At 39.6% G+C, this 14,238-nt stretch overlaps 2 protein-coding genes across 3 annotated transcripts in view; both read left to right on the forward strand.

Moving 5' to 3' along the window:
* Window positions 1-33: 33 nt before the first annotated feature.
* On the forward strand, window positions 34-2,643 carry Prp31 (pre-mRNA processing factor 31). Its single transcript, XM_076800016.1, has 8 exons — window positions 34-254; window positions 331-528; window positions 752-956; window positions 1,086-1,255; window positions 1,347-1,504; window positions 1,585-1,875; window positions 1,971-2,195; window positions 2,393-2,643. The coding sequence occupies exons 1-8, from the start codon at window positions 137-139 to the stop codon at window positions 2,492-2,494; spliced, it is 1,467 nt and encodes a 488-aa protein (XP_076656131.1). The 5' UTR covers window positions 34-136; the 3' UTR covers window positions 2,495-2,643.
* A 1,061-nt stretch (window positions 2,644-3,704) lies between these two features.
* The window catches only part of Centrocortin (cerebellar degeneration-related protein 2-like), a 49,434-nt gene continuing 38,900 nt past the window's right edge, over window positions 3,705-14,238 (forward strand). The window contains exon 1 of one of the 2 annotated variants that reach the window (XM_076800215.1): window positions 3,705-3,903. In XM_076800215.1, coding sequence (XP_076656330.1) covers window positions 3,831-3,903 — 73 coding nt within the window. In that variant the 5' untranslated portion in view covers window positions 3,705-3,830. Of the gene's footprint in view, window positions 3,904-13,477; window positions 14,236-14,238 lie in introns of those variants that run through there. The other variant, XM_076800214.1, reaches the window with a different exon arrangement.

Below are 14,238 nucleotides of genomic sequence, written 5' to 3' on the forward strand. Positions count from 1 at the left end.
ATTCCGTGATAGTTTTCGGAATTACTGCTTGCATAGATGACGCTGCTATAGATGCGTCAATTTGTCAGATGAAACAGGTTAGCAAAATATTTACATACGTATAGATCTTTTCTACATATGTAGGTATAGGAAAATCATGTCGTTGGCGGATGAACTTTTAGCAGATCTTGAAGAAAATGATGATTCCGATCATATTATGGAAGAACCGGAGCCGGATTTTATTCCGGCTTCGGTCTCGAAAACCATCGAAGAAGGTACTTAACCTTAATGTTTGTCAAGGTAAATAATTCTATAAAATTTTCATTTAATGACCTCCTTTCTTGATTATAGAAATAAAAGTTGCTTCTGTGAGAGAATTAGCGAGATTAGGCGACTCGGAACAGTTGAAAAAAGTAATGTCTCATATTGAAAAATATAGTAAAGTTCCAAGGAAGTCGGTAGATATCATTGGACCTGTCGAGTCTGATCCTGAATATCAGCTTATCGTTGAGGCTAACAATATGGCTGTAGATATTGATGACGAAATAGGTAAGTAATTGATATTATGAAATTGAAATAATCTTATAATGATTTTGTAATTATGAAGGACATGTTATTCTGTCATGCATATATTGGACTGATCAAAAAGTCTCATCGCAAATTTCATTTATCATTACCATTTAAATACAAGTATTGTCTGTTTTATTTGATAATATTATGCGCTGGTAATATTGTAGGTGGCCATTCAAATAGTAGTGATTATATTTTTCAGCTACTATACATAGATTTGCAAGAGACAAATATTCCAAAAGGTTCCCGGAATTGGAGTCGTTAGTTGTTGGTCCTTTGGAGTATGTAATGACAGTTAGAGAATTAGGAAATGATTTAGACAGAGCAAAAAATAATGAAACATTACAACAGTTTCTAACTCAAGCAACAATCATGGTTGTATCAGTTACTGCATCAACAACGCAAGGGTAATGCATTACTTGATAAATTATAGATTATAATAATAATAATAATAATAATAATAATAATAATAATAATAATAATAATAATAGTCAAGCTTACTACTAGAAAAAAATCCATGTATGTTATATTTACAGACAGTTGCTCACAGAAGAAGAAAAGGAAGCAATTTGTGAAGCTTGCGATATGGCAGTGGAATTGAATAATTGCAAATTGAAGATATTTGAATATGTAGAGAGTAGAATGGCATTTATCGCACCAAATTTGTCTGTAATAGTGGGCGCATCCACAGCAGCAAAAATTATGGGTAAGTTTTAAAACATTCTTCTTATATATTAAACATGTAAAAGTTTTGAAATAACATGTACGGTAATACATATTGCGTTTTTATATTTTAGGTGTAGCAGGAGGTTTAACTAAATTATCAAAAATGCCAGCATGTAACATTCTAGTTCTAGGATCTCAGAAAACGACATTATCTGGGTTTTCACAAGTGGCGACTCTACCTCACACTGGTTTCATATATTACTCCGACATTGTACAAGAAACTCCGCCTGTGAGTTACACGGTGGAAACGTATTTCACATTGTTTAAATGCAGTATCGTTTAATTTCTATTCCTGATTAATCTGTTTAGGACTTGAGGCGAAAAGCAGCAAGACTGGTGGCAGCCAAAAGTATGTTAGCTGCTCGCGTTGACGCTTGTCATGAAAGCACAGACGGTCATATTGGTCAAATGTTCCGTGAAGAAATTGAGAAAAAGTTGGATAAACTTCAAGAACCACCACCTGTAAAATTTGTGAAACCTTTACCAAAACCTATCGATCCAGGCCGAAAGAAGCGCGGTGGCAGGCGCGTGAGAAAAATGAAGGAACGTTATGCCATTACTGAATTCAGAAAGCATGCAAATAGAATGAATTTCGCTGATGTAAGTTTAGTTTTTTTCATATTTTACACGTTTGCAATGTTATACATACATATATGTATAGTATTCTTATGTTTCGTATTTGTATATGTTTTTAGATTGAAAACGATGCCTATCAAGAAGATCTCGGTTACACGCGTGGTACGATTGGCAAAGCAGGAACGGGTCGTATTAGGTTACCTCAAATCGATGAAAAAACAAAAGTACGAATATCAAAAACACTTCAGAAGAATTTACAGAAACAGCAGCAATGGGGTGGAAGTACAACAGTCAAAAAGCAGGTGTCTGGTACAGCATCCAGCGTTGCATTTACACCATTGCAGGTAAATTAATAATAACGTTAACAGTACGTGTAAGTACGTAGCTTCTTGTTAGGTACTTTCCAAATGTTGATTTTACTATGTTCACGTTCACAAAAGTGTTCACAGATGAAATGAAAATTTCTAATCTTTCCGATTAGTTCTGATCTCTGTTATTCTCTTATTCGATGTTATAAAGATGCTACAACTATTTTTTACAGGGCTTGGAAATTGTAAATCCACAAGCGGCAGAAAAGAAAGTGAACGAAGCTAATGCAAAATACTTCTCAAACACAGCCGGTTTCTTGAAAGTAAAAAAGTAAATACCAGTTCTAAATAATAGAAATTATTATGTACCCTTTGAGTAAAACATCAATTTTGTAGTGGCTTTTTTATTGTTTTTCTTTTTAAGTAGTCTGTTTATTTATATATAATAACGACTGTAACGTATTAACATGTTGACTGTCATACTAGTAAGAAAAAGTTTCACAAAGTTAGTCATTTACAATATGCTAGGCTTTGTTTTTGATCGTCAATTAAATTTTTTATATTGATAGGCAACATTTTTATCTTATTCTGTTGTCTTTCTTGAACTTCATAGACTGTAATAGTTTTTTATTTTATTGAATGGACGATGATCAATAAATCAATGTTTATCCGTAAAGCACAAAGAGTGTTATCGATAGGCTTAGGGTTATGCGACAGTCGAAGTGTTTTAATGTAGTCGCATATAAATATTGAACCTTTTAGGAAATATACTCTGAAAGTAATGGAAATGGAAAAATAGTTGTTTACTTATTTAAAATTTCACAAAAACTTGTTATCTATATTTATTCGCTGTTTGCTATATGTATTATTTTCTTCGTTCCTAAGTTAATTTTTGCATTTCGAAAGGTACACTTGAGAGTTCTTTTACAAAAACATGTTTAATTCTTACGATCTGGTTAGTAAATATATACATAGTAACAGCAGTAACAGCATCAGTTTGCCATCAAGGATGATTAGCTTTTGATGATAATCAGTGGTCGATGAAAAATCTAGTAAAATAAAAGATTCTACGAATATAGTTTGTGAATATAAGTAAATGTACTGGAGGAAGAATTCAATTTAAATCTAAGTAGCCGTCAGTTAATAAACACATACACAGGGGGGCGCGCATGTACATGCAAGTATAGTACATAGAGATAGACGTCCTCGTGGTAAGCCGATCGTAAAAATAAACAGTGCGAATGAGCCGGTGAGTAGAATGAAAAGGTACGTTGAAATATAACGAAAGTGGAGAAACAAGGACGACCGGACATATGTGAGTCTCGTGAAAGAGCGTGAGGTGGTGTTGTAATGGTAAACGAGAGGAGAAGGATAGAGAGAACCAGCAAACCAGAACTGGATGTCGTAAGGTAATCATTGACTGCTTCGAGTGCCTGTGTGTGCTCTGACTCCGTTTCTCATCTCCTTTCGAGAACGTTGCTCTCACGTATGTTGTGCAAAGTTTCGCATCGGCCGGCCGTCCGTTCCGTTCCGTTCCGTTCCGTTCAACGATAACGCGGCAAGTGTGCTTGTGTTTCGCTTGTGACACGACAAATTCAGGAAATCCTAGTTTATTTATCGAGCAATCATCGGTGGGGCCGGTGACGAACAAACAGATACTGTCGATCAACTATGGCGAACTCTGATGATTTAGTCGATTGGTCTGTACTATTAATGGACTGTTCGGACCGTTGGAGTTCTTCCGGTGAGTTTTTATCTTCTATCTTAAGTCCATCGCGTGCGCGTAATTGTTTATGCAAAGCTCAGGTAGCTAAAATTTTCATTTCCAAGCTCAACAGAATTTTGACGAACGTTCAAAGATTTTTGTTAATTTTATTAGTCCACGGTACAATGACATAATGTTTTTTCTCTCTCTCTCTCTCTCTGTCTCTCTCTGTCTCTCTCTCTCTCTCTCTCTCTCTCTCTCTCTCTCTCTCTCTCTCTCTCTCTCTCTCTCTCTCTCTTTTCAAATAGTTTCGCGGTGATCGACCCGTTTAACGATCAGGTGGCGCTTGATCCTATGACGCTTAATTGTATGCTACATACGTTACATGTACGATACAGTATAGACGCGCTTTCGTGCGTTAACAATGTTTTTAACATATAGAAAAATCATGTGGAATATATGTGGGCTTGCAATATATAAACGACGTTGTACGACGGGGTTTTTTGAAAGAATTTTTGAAACATGTACCACATAGGCATTTGCTGACACGTCTGTTCATGACCTACCGGTTCTACTTTCTGTAAACACCAATCCATACGAACCTGACGTATGTATGTATGTATTTTCAAAATTAATTTCCTCGGAAACGGGGCCTCGAGTTAACGCTTTAGCGAACTATCGGGGCCCACGAGGTCCTACACAAATTTATATTAATAATTATTTAATGGCTAACTGTTGATAATAGTAGAACCATTTGTGGATTTAGACGAATTTTTACCATCCGACTAGATTTCTATTTAGCATTTCGATGGAAATAAATATGAAATATAATTTAATTAAACCATTGCATTTCTAAAGTACATTTGGAAATAAAACAAAAGAAAGTGATAATCACCAAATATTAGTATTTTTTCATGTAAAATCAGTTGCTTTCTAATTGTACCATCAGATAGGAAACACTCTGTACATCATTCAGCCAAGCGGCAGACATATTTCATGATTTTTTATTGTGCGGTTTGTCTACAGAATTCTTGTCTCGGAAGCGGTACTGCAAGATAAAAGAGAAAGTCAAATAATCTCGATCGGTAGTAGTAAATCTGGAACGGTTTTTGTAAAACGGTAATCTGTTGAATTATGATTTGACAAGTTGCGCGTCTTGAAAAGTAGGTTCGTCTAACACGTCGCTTATGGTTAGGCAAGTGACATCGACCGACTAATTCAGTTAAAACGGATGCTAGCAAAGACGCGCACGCATCTGCAGTTCTTCGTTCTTACTGACAAAAATCTGTTCGTGAAATGCGAAATATTGACAGGCCGTTTAACGAGCATTATTTCTTTTATTCGCGACCAAAAAGGTTACCAACATTAATCGTACCACGACCAGTCAAATCACCGGTTTCACATTTTTTCTTTTGTGATTATTATTGAAATCACTGAAATGGAGATGCTTCCATTAGAAATTATCAAAGAAAATTCCTTCAAGCACATATTATTGTAAAAATACCAGGAGAATTAGCAAGCAATGGTCAGACACGTTAGGTAAATTATATTACAATTGCATGCTGCACGAGAAGATTTTACATTTTCGATGTCACTTTCGCTAACGTAATTTTGTCACGATTTTGAAGTAATGGTAAGTTTGAGTAATGATGGAACTTCCTGCAATGTCAGAAAATAAATACTGTTTCTATGGAATGATTTGCATTTCACGTGTCACAATCCGAGGAGATTGTTCAATTTTTCGACTGACAAGGACAAATATCGATTGACTATAAAATTTCTCTGGTGGAGCAATTGAAATAGTTGATACGGTATTCAATAATCCAATAATTACATCGAGAAAAGTTTCGTAAAAATGTTTGGTCCCCTGAGTGGAAATTCAGTTTTGTAATTTTGATAAAACAATCGGTCTCAGATTTGTATAGGCGGTATGGTTAGCGTTAACAAAGTGAAAATCCTGACGTTCATCGTTCCGACAGAAGGGGATCGATACCTCTGTGGCAGCCGGTGTTCACACTACATCGAGTCCACCTATGAAATCGACATTTCATTAGGAAACGAAAATAACGCCTTGCTATCTTTTGATCGCTCGTTACGAACTAGCCCCGATAGGTTTATCGATTTTGTGCGTCATTAGCATGCGAAAAGAAAACGAGAAAATAGGAGACGCTCACGAGCCGCGGTTTCTTTTCCAATTAACAACAGCCTCGAGGAAATCACGACCGGGTACGTCGGTACGCATTGGTCATTTGTGCGCGCCGATAGATCGTTCAGATCGAGCCGAGGATCGATTCGGAAGAGAGAGCGGCGCGGCGCGGCGCGGCAAAGATTCTAATTGAATAAATGCCCAATGCTACCTTGATCGAGTTGCGAGTATCGCTTGCAATCGACTGCTAATGTAAGTCACACGTGCACGCCTAGAGGCAACACATTCTACACGTCTATCGATAGAAATGAAACTAATATACAAAATAGTCGGTTGATATCATTTTCATTTCAAATGTAATAACAGTCGCGTTACATTATGAAAGAGTCGGAAGCATTCTTCGAGCAATCTTCGTATATAATAATGCTATAATATAAATATTAAGCTTACCATTAATTGTACCTGTCCTAACGAATAAGAAACGACAAAAGTCTTACGAGTGGTATTTCAGTGCTCTCATCCCATTTAAGGATGTCTTTTTTTTAGACTGAATTGTTCACTAGACGTTCTACTTTTCCGTGGAAACACCGCGTAGCTGCAATGAATCTGTGCTAGTCGCAATTCCAAGCATTTATCGTGGCGCGGCGTGTCTCTAATTAGTCGATTTTTCGATTTGTAATTGGCAATCTGTTGAAAGGCGGGAACGCGATCGAGTTTCGATGCACAGTCGATGTCGCGGGAACAGTAACGCGAGAGTGCCTCCTCGGGTTTTCATTAAAACGTTCCCTAGTAGCAATTATGGTTGGCCAACGGTAGCCGACTCGTCGGCCCTACGATTATCATAGTTAAATAAAAACAAAAACGAAAATTTTACCGTTGAACCAATATCTAATTGTTCTAACAATATGTAAGTAGACGAAGAGATGAAGAGATAGTAACGTAACGTAGCCTCTTGGTGATCAGTCTTCGAGTGCTTCCATTCTCAACTTGTCGAATGATTTCGTTCTTGATAATAGTTGTAAATACTATACTTTGTTGTACAACATTTAAAAAATAATACGTTCAGAAATTCTTAGTAAATTTAATCAATTTTGAACTGATAATGTTCTTAAACCGCCACAAGAGTTTTGGAACTCGTGGAAAAGATAACGTATAAATGAAAGTTGTTTAATTATCATTTCAAATGTCGATGTTTTTATTTCTTGTCAAGTGTATCGCGACCCGTGACAGGAAATGTAATTGGCAATCATTCTTAAGACTTTTTTTTCCATACAGAAGAGAAAGGCGAATCCATCTCATTACGCACAGGTTTGGTAGAACGATTTACAAGCATGGCCACCCACCCATTACAGTGCATTGACTCCCACCTTTGAAAGTCCAAATTATTGTTCTAACCTAATTTCACTTTGTATCGTGTCGTAATTTTTTCGGATCCTTTGTAAGAAACTATGCGTATCGAGTCACTTTTAATGTCCTACGGATACCGTGCCAGACTCTAGTCCTATCGCTAACCTGTAGCAGTTATAATTTGGTATGGATTTGTCAGCAGTTTAAATAAAATTCCGTTTTTCCTCCTACAGCAACAACAACAAAAAAAAAAACAAAAAAAAAACAAAAAGAAGAAAAAAAGAAGAAAATTAGACTAAATCGTTGTGGTTCTAAATAAATTGTTCCGAGCAAAATTGGACCTGCGTCATTTATAGCTATATTTCTGAAATAATCGGTTTTATATTATTGGAAATAATTTGCACGATTTGAATACAATCCATATCAATTAGCTTCGCGTGTAACGCGAATGAAACGATTAGGTGGAAACCTCTTGAATGGTTATCCGTAACTCCTTTCGAAACCTGCCCGTCTTTCATTACATTACTTGCTTCAAAATTAATGATAGTACGAAGACTTGCACTTTCCACTTCTATCTTGCAGTTCCCCGTGGAAGTTCTCATCACGTTTTAACAGTTGATAGCTCATCGTAATAAATACCTTTGCCTTCCTTGAAAAATCTCCGAACTCTGTTAACGATGAGCGACTATTAATAATTTTAAGTGGGTGAAAAGTTTTCGGTTTCTCTTTATAGCAACGACCAGTAATTATCGTTCGTCCCCTTGATTCGGTTTCTTCGAACTTCTCGAACTAATTTGTCTGGTTTCGATCTGGCAAGATTTTAAACGATTGCGAACGTATAAAACAAGGATAAAGATATTCGTTATTTGAATGAACGAAATATTACTGAAATAAGCAATGTTATTGGAAACTAATATTTCGAATAATGTTATTTCAGAAGTGCCTATGCCTGGTGTGTAGTAGGCCGTCCGAAAATCAAACGAACCAGGAAAATAGATTGTATGCTGAAAAATAGTGAACAGGGCAACCTTTCAAGACGCTAGCGATACCGAGATGGTTTCAGTTTACCTGAAATTATTCGACACCGTGCGGTACGCTCTTGTCTGATAGCGTTTAAGTGTATTTCGTCGTACGCAAGTGCATGCACTGTTTTCATTATGCGGCACGATACCTGCAAAAGCGATCGGCAGAGCGAAGGGAGAGTTGCAAAACAGATAGATGCCTCTTCCATTTCTACGATTAAGCGCAATTGCCCCGATTTCACGCCGCCGCTGATCCGATCTATCATCTAATACGTGTTAAACCTTCACCTCCGAGGTCGCTTAAACTAATTTCAACCTGACCTCTCTCGCTGCAGAATATCCATTCAATCATATTTTTTCATCCACTTGTGTCACGGAGAATCTATAGAGTTTTGTTACGGTTCTAGAGCTGTTTGTTGTTAGACAACCTGATATTTAAGGAGATACATATTCTGGTTTTCGAGGGCATTCTTGCTCGAGGAATGTTTTTCAGGATGAAATATCACCGCGTGGATATCGCAGTTTTGAAGAACCACTTTAAAATGCCAATATTGTTAAAAAATCATAAACATCGGAATTAATAGATGCTGCGAGAGAGGGAGAGAGAGAGAGAGAGAGAGAGAGAGAGAGAGAGAGAGAGAGAGAGAGAGGGACTAATCTGTGGCAATTAGTCACGGACGTAACTGTACATAGAAGAACATTATTTATTCAGACGGTGAACAAGTTTTATCAGGAGGGAAATAGTTGGTCGCGCATCCTCGTTTAACGAGAGAAAACGTCAAAGTTTCTAATCCCTTAACTCGGTATGCAGAAGGATTTCGCGCGTTAACTTTTACGAGCGGCGCGGCGGGTTTAATCGTGACAACGGAAAAATTCACGAAACTCGTTGGAATCTAATATCGTGATGTTGATGTTGAATCGTTAGAGGTTGTCGTGATTTATCCAATCGTAGAACATGCTCAACGATCACTGGTATCGATCACCCACTGACCGTAGAAGGAAAAACGAGGATGGAAGTGGAAGGAAATCGAGAACATCGTTTGAATTTTTGCGGTCGCAGAGTATAATCTTGTACCTGGAATCGAATAGTACTGTTTCTGCCGTTAACATCGGTTCTGAATCTTCGAAGCCGAACAGATATCCGGCAGTTATGCGAAAACGTACACTACCGATCAAAAGTATACCTCTCGGTATACGGACGGTAACCGAACGTGTTGATAATAATGCATCGGAAGGACGCGGAACCTTGAAGAAAAGTTACTCGAAAACCGGTCCTGCTTTTCAGGAATATGGAGATGGTAAGTCTAATGAGAATACGTGCTCGATAACTTGAGTGACCCCCCACCGCCTTACATATTCTTCTGCCACCGATCTCCGAATACCGCCGGCTCATTACCGAAGAGAATATATCCCACAGATATCGTCAAATTTATGGTTCACTGTTTTACGTGTTGATTCTTGACGATAAGTTTCTGTTTACGATCCACGATGACAGCCGGGCGTTAGATTCACCGTTATACGCGCTTAAACATGTAATGCCGAAGGTGTAATCCGCGATGCCGCAGCAAAATGATGGATGACCCAGCAAACGCTATATTTCCTTTGTTTGCATCGACTTTGAACCTTGTTGCGAAAGTGGTAAAAAACACGGAAACACGCAACAGGACAGAAACGCATTTCACTATGTAATATATTTTTAAATAAATCCAAGTGAATCAACGAATTTAATTTTAATTAATTGAGAACCCCCTTCAGGCGTGAAAGTAGCCCCCTCTTCAAACTCTTTTTATTCCGTTGCATGCGGAATTATTCTGTTTTATAGTTGACACGAAAAAAAAAAAACCAAATGCGATCAAGTGAAAATGTGTGTTCTTTTGAAGATTGGCCACAAAGAATATACACACATACATACATACATACATACATACTCGCCTCATATTTGTTTTAGGCTCGTATGTCTACAAAAATGCGAATTTGCATAAACTTCCGCAATCTAGTAATGACTCGTTAATTACTGCAGCACGACTCTCCTCAGGTAACCGACCCACACGCTTGGTTGCTCTTGATGGCTGACCACATCGTATACTTTTCGTAATATGTGAATGAAATCTACGAATGGAATTGCTAGGTCTCTAGAACAATTTAGCTGACCCACTTTTTCCGAATTATACATCTATGACAATGAACAAGTTTATCGCTACTGAAATTCCGACTTACTACCGCCGATTAGCGTCAATATTTACAGAAAAACCTGATATTCGGAGCTTACCCTAATTTTAGGGTAAGGAGCTCGATTACCGTGGGCGTACCAATTAAACAACAAAAAAGAAATTAATATTCTTGAGAAACAAGGTGTCGACAAGGTGAAAGCCGTCTGGCAAATATGTGCATCAATTTGTTGTTCAAAGTTTCCACATATCGATTGCCAACGAAGTTGTCGGTGTGTCGACAACCAGCTACAGTGTGCATGCGTTTACGCGCGTTCGCGAAAGTAGTCCAAAGAGATTAATTTTCTTTTACTAATGACCCGATTCTTATTACCAATAACCTAGTTTCGAAGAAAATTCGTCGTCGAAGAAAACGCGTGTTTACGTCCGATCCGGCGAAACGCGTTAACATATTTATTTAGTCGGTAGGTAACTTAAACCATGCCTCTTTTTTCTCCGGTAAAGGTAGAAGATTGAGAATATTGGAAAAAACAACGTTCGTGACACGCTGACCCATAGCGCTAATGACGCGCTTCATTGGTCGTGACAGCGTAATTGACAACCTGTAAGCCTTTCTTTCAGACTGTACGCAGCGGGGCATCTTGTCGATGCGATATTGCATAGACACGCCGCGGGCGACGCGCGCAATATACACACAGCTGGGTTCATAGTTAAAGCGTGTAAGTGCGCATTGCATAATGTAGCAGAAGACATTTCGAGGAGTTTTCGATTAAGTGGGACGCGCATGAATGCAAGGGTCAAAATCTATAAATATAGTTAGTGAAAGTGATATATTTGTTATCGAATAAAATAAATTGAAAATAGTGAAAATCTTATTTGATTTTTTGTCTATAGCATATATATATAAGAGCGAGGTGCAAGCGGAGACCCGGGTTTTGAAACCCGAGCTATATATAAATCCTGTGGCTTACGAATACGGATAAAATCGTCGAAGAAAATATTTGCAGCATCGACCAATCATCAGAATGTAAGATAGCATCCGAGGCAGACAGTATTTATGGCGAGGCTGTGGCGACTGAACAGACTATCGATCGGAACGAGAGAACGTTTCGATGCTGATTGCAATCCGGTGTCGAGTCACGTTCACGGAAGATACGTCGAATAATCACGGAAAATTTACAGAATCTCGCAAGGTTCATTCCGGAAAGATCCAGGACCTCTCCCTCGGCTGTTCCGCAAACAACGCTGCATCAAGAAACTGTCGACGGCACGACGACGAAAGCACCGAATAACGCGCGGACTTTTACTTCGCACGGGTGTTTGCGTGATTACATGGGACGCGTGTTATGTGCATACAACCGAGGAAATTACGTATGATAATTCATGTGATCTCGCGTGTCACCTACTTTCATACTGGTTTTCTACATTCCGATTGGTTGCTGTATTTGCTCGGACCGTTCGCGTACTTCAAAGAAAATCTATGCCATCTCCTAGTTCCCGCTGAACGAAAAGCGTGAAGTGCGAAGGAGGAATATCGATCGTAATCCGTTGGAGACCCAGAAATGCTCGCAATCCATGAAATCGACCGTTTGCTTGCTTCGACCAACTATCTACCATTTATACAGTTTTATAATTTGTCATTTAGACTTATTTATACAATGAAAATGATTTATCGTTCTTACCCCGATCTTATAATTGCCACAGTTTTTCTAAGCATTGTAAGTTCGACGTTACACGCGATGAGATCTCATTCCATTCTTCCATAAGAACATTTCCCAAGTTCCCTTTAGATGAACGCTTTTTCATACCATGTTCCATGTGTCTGTAATCCCACAGATGTTCTATTATTGTAGATTAATATCTGGAGACGCGTAATTTAAATATGGAAATCTCATCTAATACTATGTAAGAAACACTAAAGTGGTTTACATTGATGTTGCAAGTAATCTACGGAACTAGGACAAGCCACGTCTTTTTCTGGTTGCAATCGGCAAAAAATGGGCGAAAGAAGAGTTGAGCGGCTCGCAGGAAATTACCATCCTTGGATAAAATTAAATTTGCAAATACCATGGTCTACCTATAGTTGCATACGTCTTTTGATTAAATTTGTGATCATTTGTTTTTTGTTTTTGTTTTTTTTTTCAATTAATACGTTGAAAATGTAAAAGTGGCCAATCGAAGTGACGAATAACTCTTGTCTATCTTAGTCTATATGTCACACGTAATTAACCGATAGTTTATTATAATTAACAGACATTCTACCGGGCATTGTCTCCTCAGTATGATATTCAATATGTTTGCATTTTTAGATAAAGTTATCGTAAATTATGCAAACTTTGAACTTTAGCTTTCTCGATAGTAAATGGTGCTCACTATTTAAATCTTGCACGAATTATTTGAATTCTCAACAATGGGGAAAACTGGGGAGACCCGGGGAAACCTGTAGCGTAGAGGATACTTTGTTCCGAGAAAATCAATGCATTCGAAAATGCAGCGAATACGCGTGCTATTAGATAGGAATCGCCTGACCCGTCTGATCACGACCGACCAATTCTACTTCCTGCGTATACCAAAGCACGCGAACCTGGCTGATGGTTAAACTCGATTTTCTCTGAAACGAGGCGTCAAACGAAAAAATATATGGAATAAGTTTTGCATAAAAATTCAAAGTTATGATAAACTTTGTTCTCACCATTCCCGTATTATTAATAAATTGTTTTGAAAGAATCAAATTAATTGTTTTCAAACGGCTACATCAGAATAGAAAATTTCCGTTGGCGCTGATTAGCAGAGGAGGCCAGCAGGGAAACCCGAAGAACCAATTAACGCAGTCATTCCCTCCCACGAGGTGCGGTGGCGAGAACCGAGAGCCGAGAGCCGAGAGCCGAGAGCCGAGAACGGGGAGCACCCTAAATCGTCGATACGCGACGGCGCTCGGCGTCGATACCTCGCTGGCACACGGACGCGACAGGCCGACGTACATATACACGGACACCAGCCCGTTGTGTCCCTGTCTCTCTCCTCTCGTCCGGCGTGGCATCGCATTGTCGGCGCAGACGCCGTGGCAGCGCTTATTGATCGCGGCTGTTGGTGGTGCTCGGTGTCCCTGCACGCGTTATGCGTCGTCGTCTTTCGCGACGTAGCAACGGTGCTGGACAGGGTTCACGCCGGCGTTTCCGTTTCCGCCTCCGCCTCCGCCTCCGTCTCCGTCTCTCGTCCGTATCGTAACACCGCGAGGTAGCCCGTGCCGTGCCGGTGACGACAGCGCGCAACATCGGAGCAGCAGACGTGTCCGTCTCCGTGCCCGATCGGCTGTAGTGCGCGCGATCGCTCGAACACGCTCGACGCGGGGATCCAGGACGATTCGAGGAACGCCGGGGTGGCGATGCGATCGAACGGCACCAAGGTGTGATCGCCGCTGCGAGTCGGAGAGTACCATCATCCCCCGCCGCCCGGCCAGTTCGGTTGATCCTGATCGAGCCGGGAGACGCGCCGGGCCCGGAAGAAGATTGCCGAGATCGCTCTGCTCGGCTCGGGGAAACGAAAACGCGCTAGCAGGTGGTTCGCGCAGACGGCGATATCGCGCGATATCCTTTCCACGTCGAGTGAAAGTGACCGACCGCCGCGGCGGCGAAGCGTTCTCGAGTCGGCCGGGTGCTCGGCCGACAGGTGCGTTCGTAGACGCTCTGTT

This window comes from Halictus rubicundus, chromosome 14 (genome assembly GCF_050948215.1).
Source record: "Halictus rubicundus isolate RS-2024b chromosome 14, iyHalRubi1_principal, whole genome shotgun sequence".
Classification (NCBI taxonomy): domain Eukaryota; kingdom Metazoa; phylum Arthropoda; class Insecta; order Hymenoptera; family Halictidae; genus Halictus; species Halictus rubicundus.

Bases quoted from the DNA above. Each gene is read 5' to 3' on its own strand.
- Prp31 (XM_076800016.1), top strand. From the start codon at position 137: ATGTCGTTGGCGGATGAACTTTTAGCAGATCTTGAAGAAAATGATGAT. The intron at 529-751 runs GTAAGTAATTGA...TATATTTTTCAG, and splicing joins AGATATTGATGACGAAATAG to CTACTATACATAGATTTGCA. The intron at 2,196-2,392 runs GTAAATTAATAA...TATTTTTTACAG, and splicing joins TTGCATTTACACCATTGCAG to GGCTTGGAAATTGTAAATCC.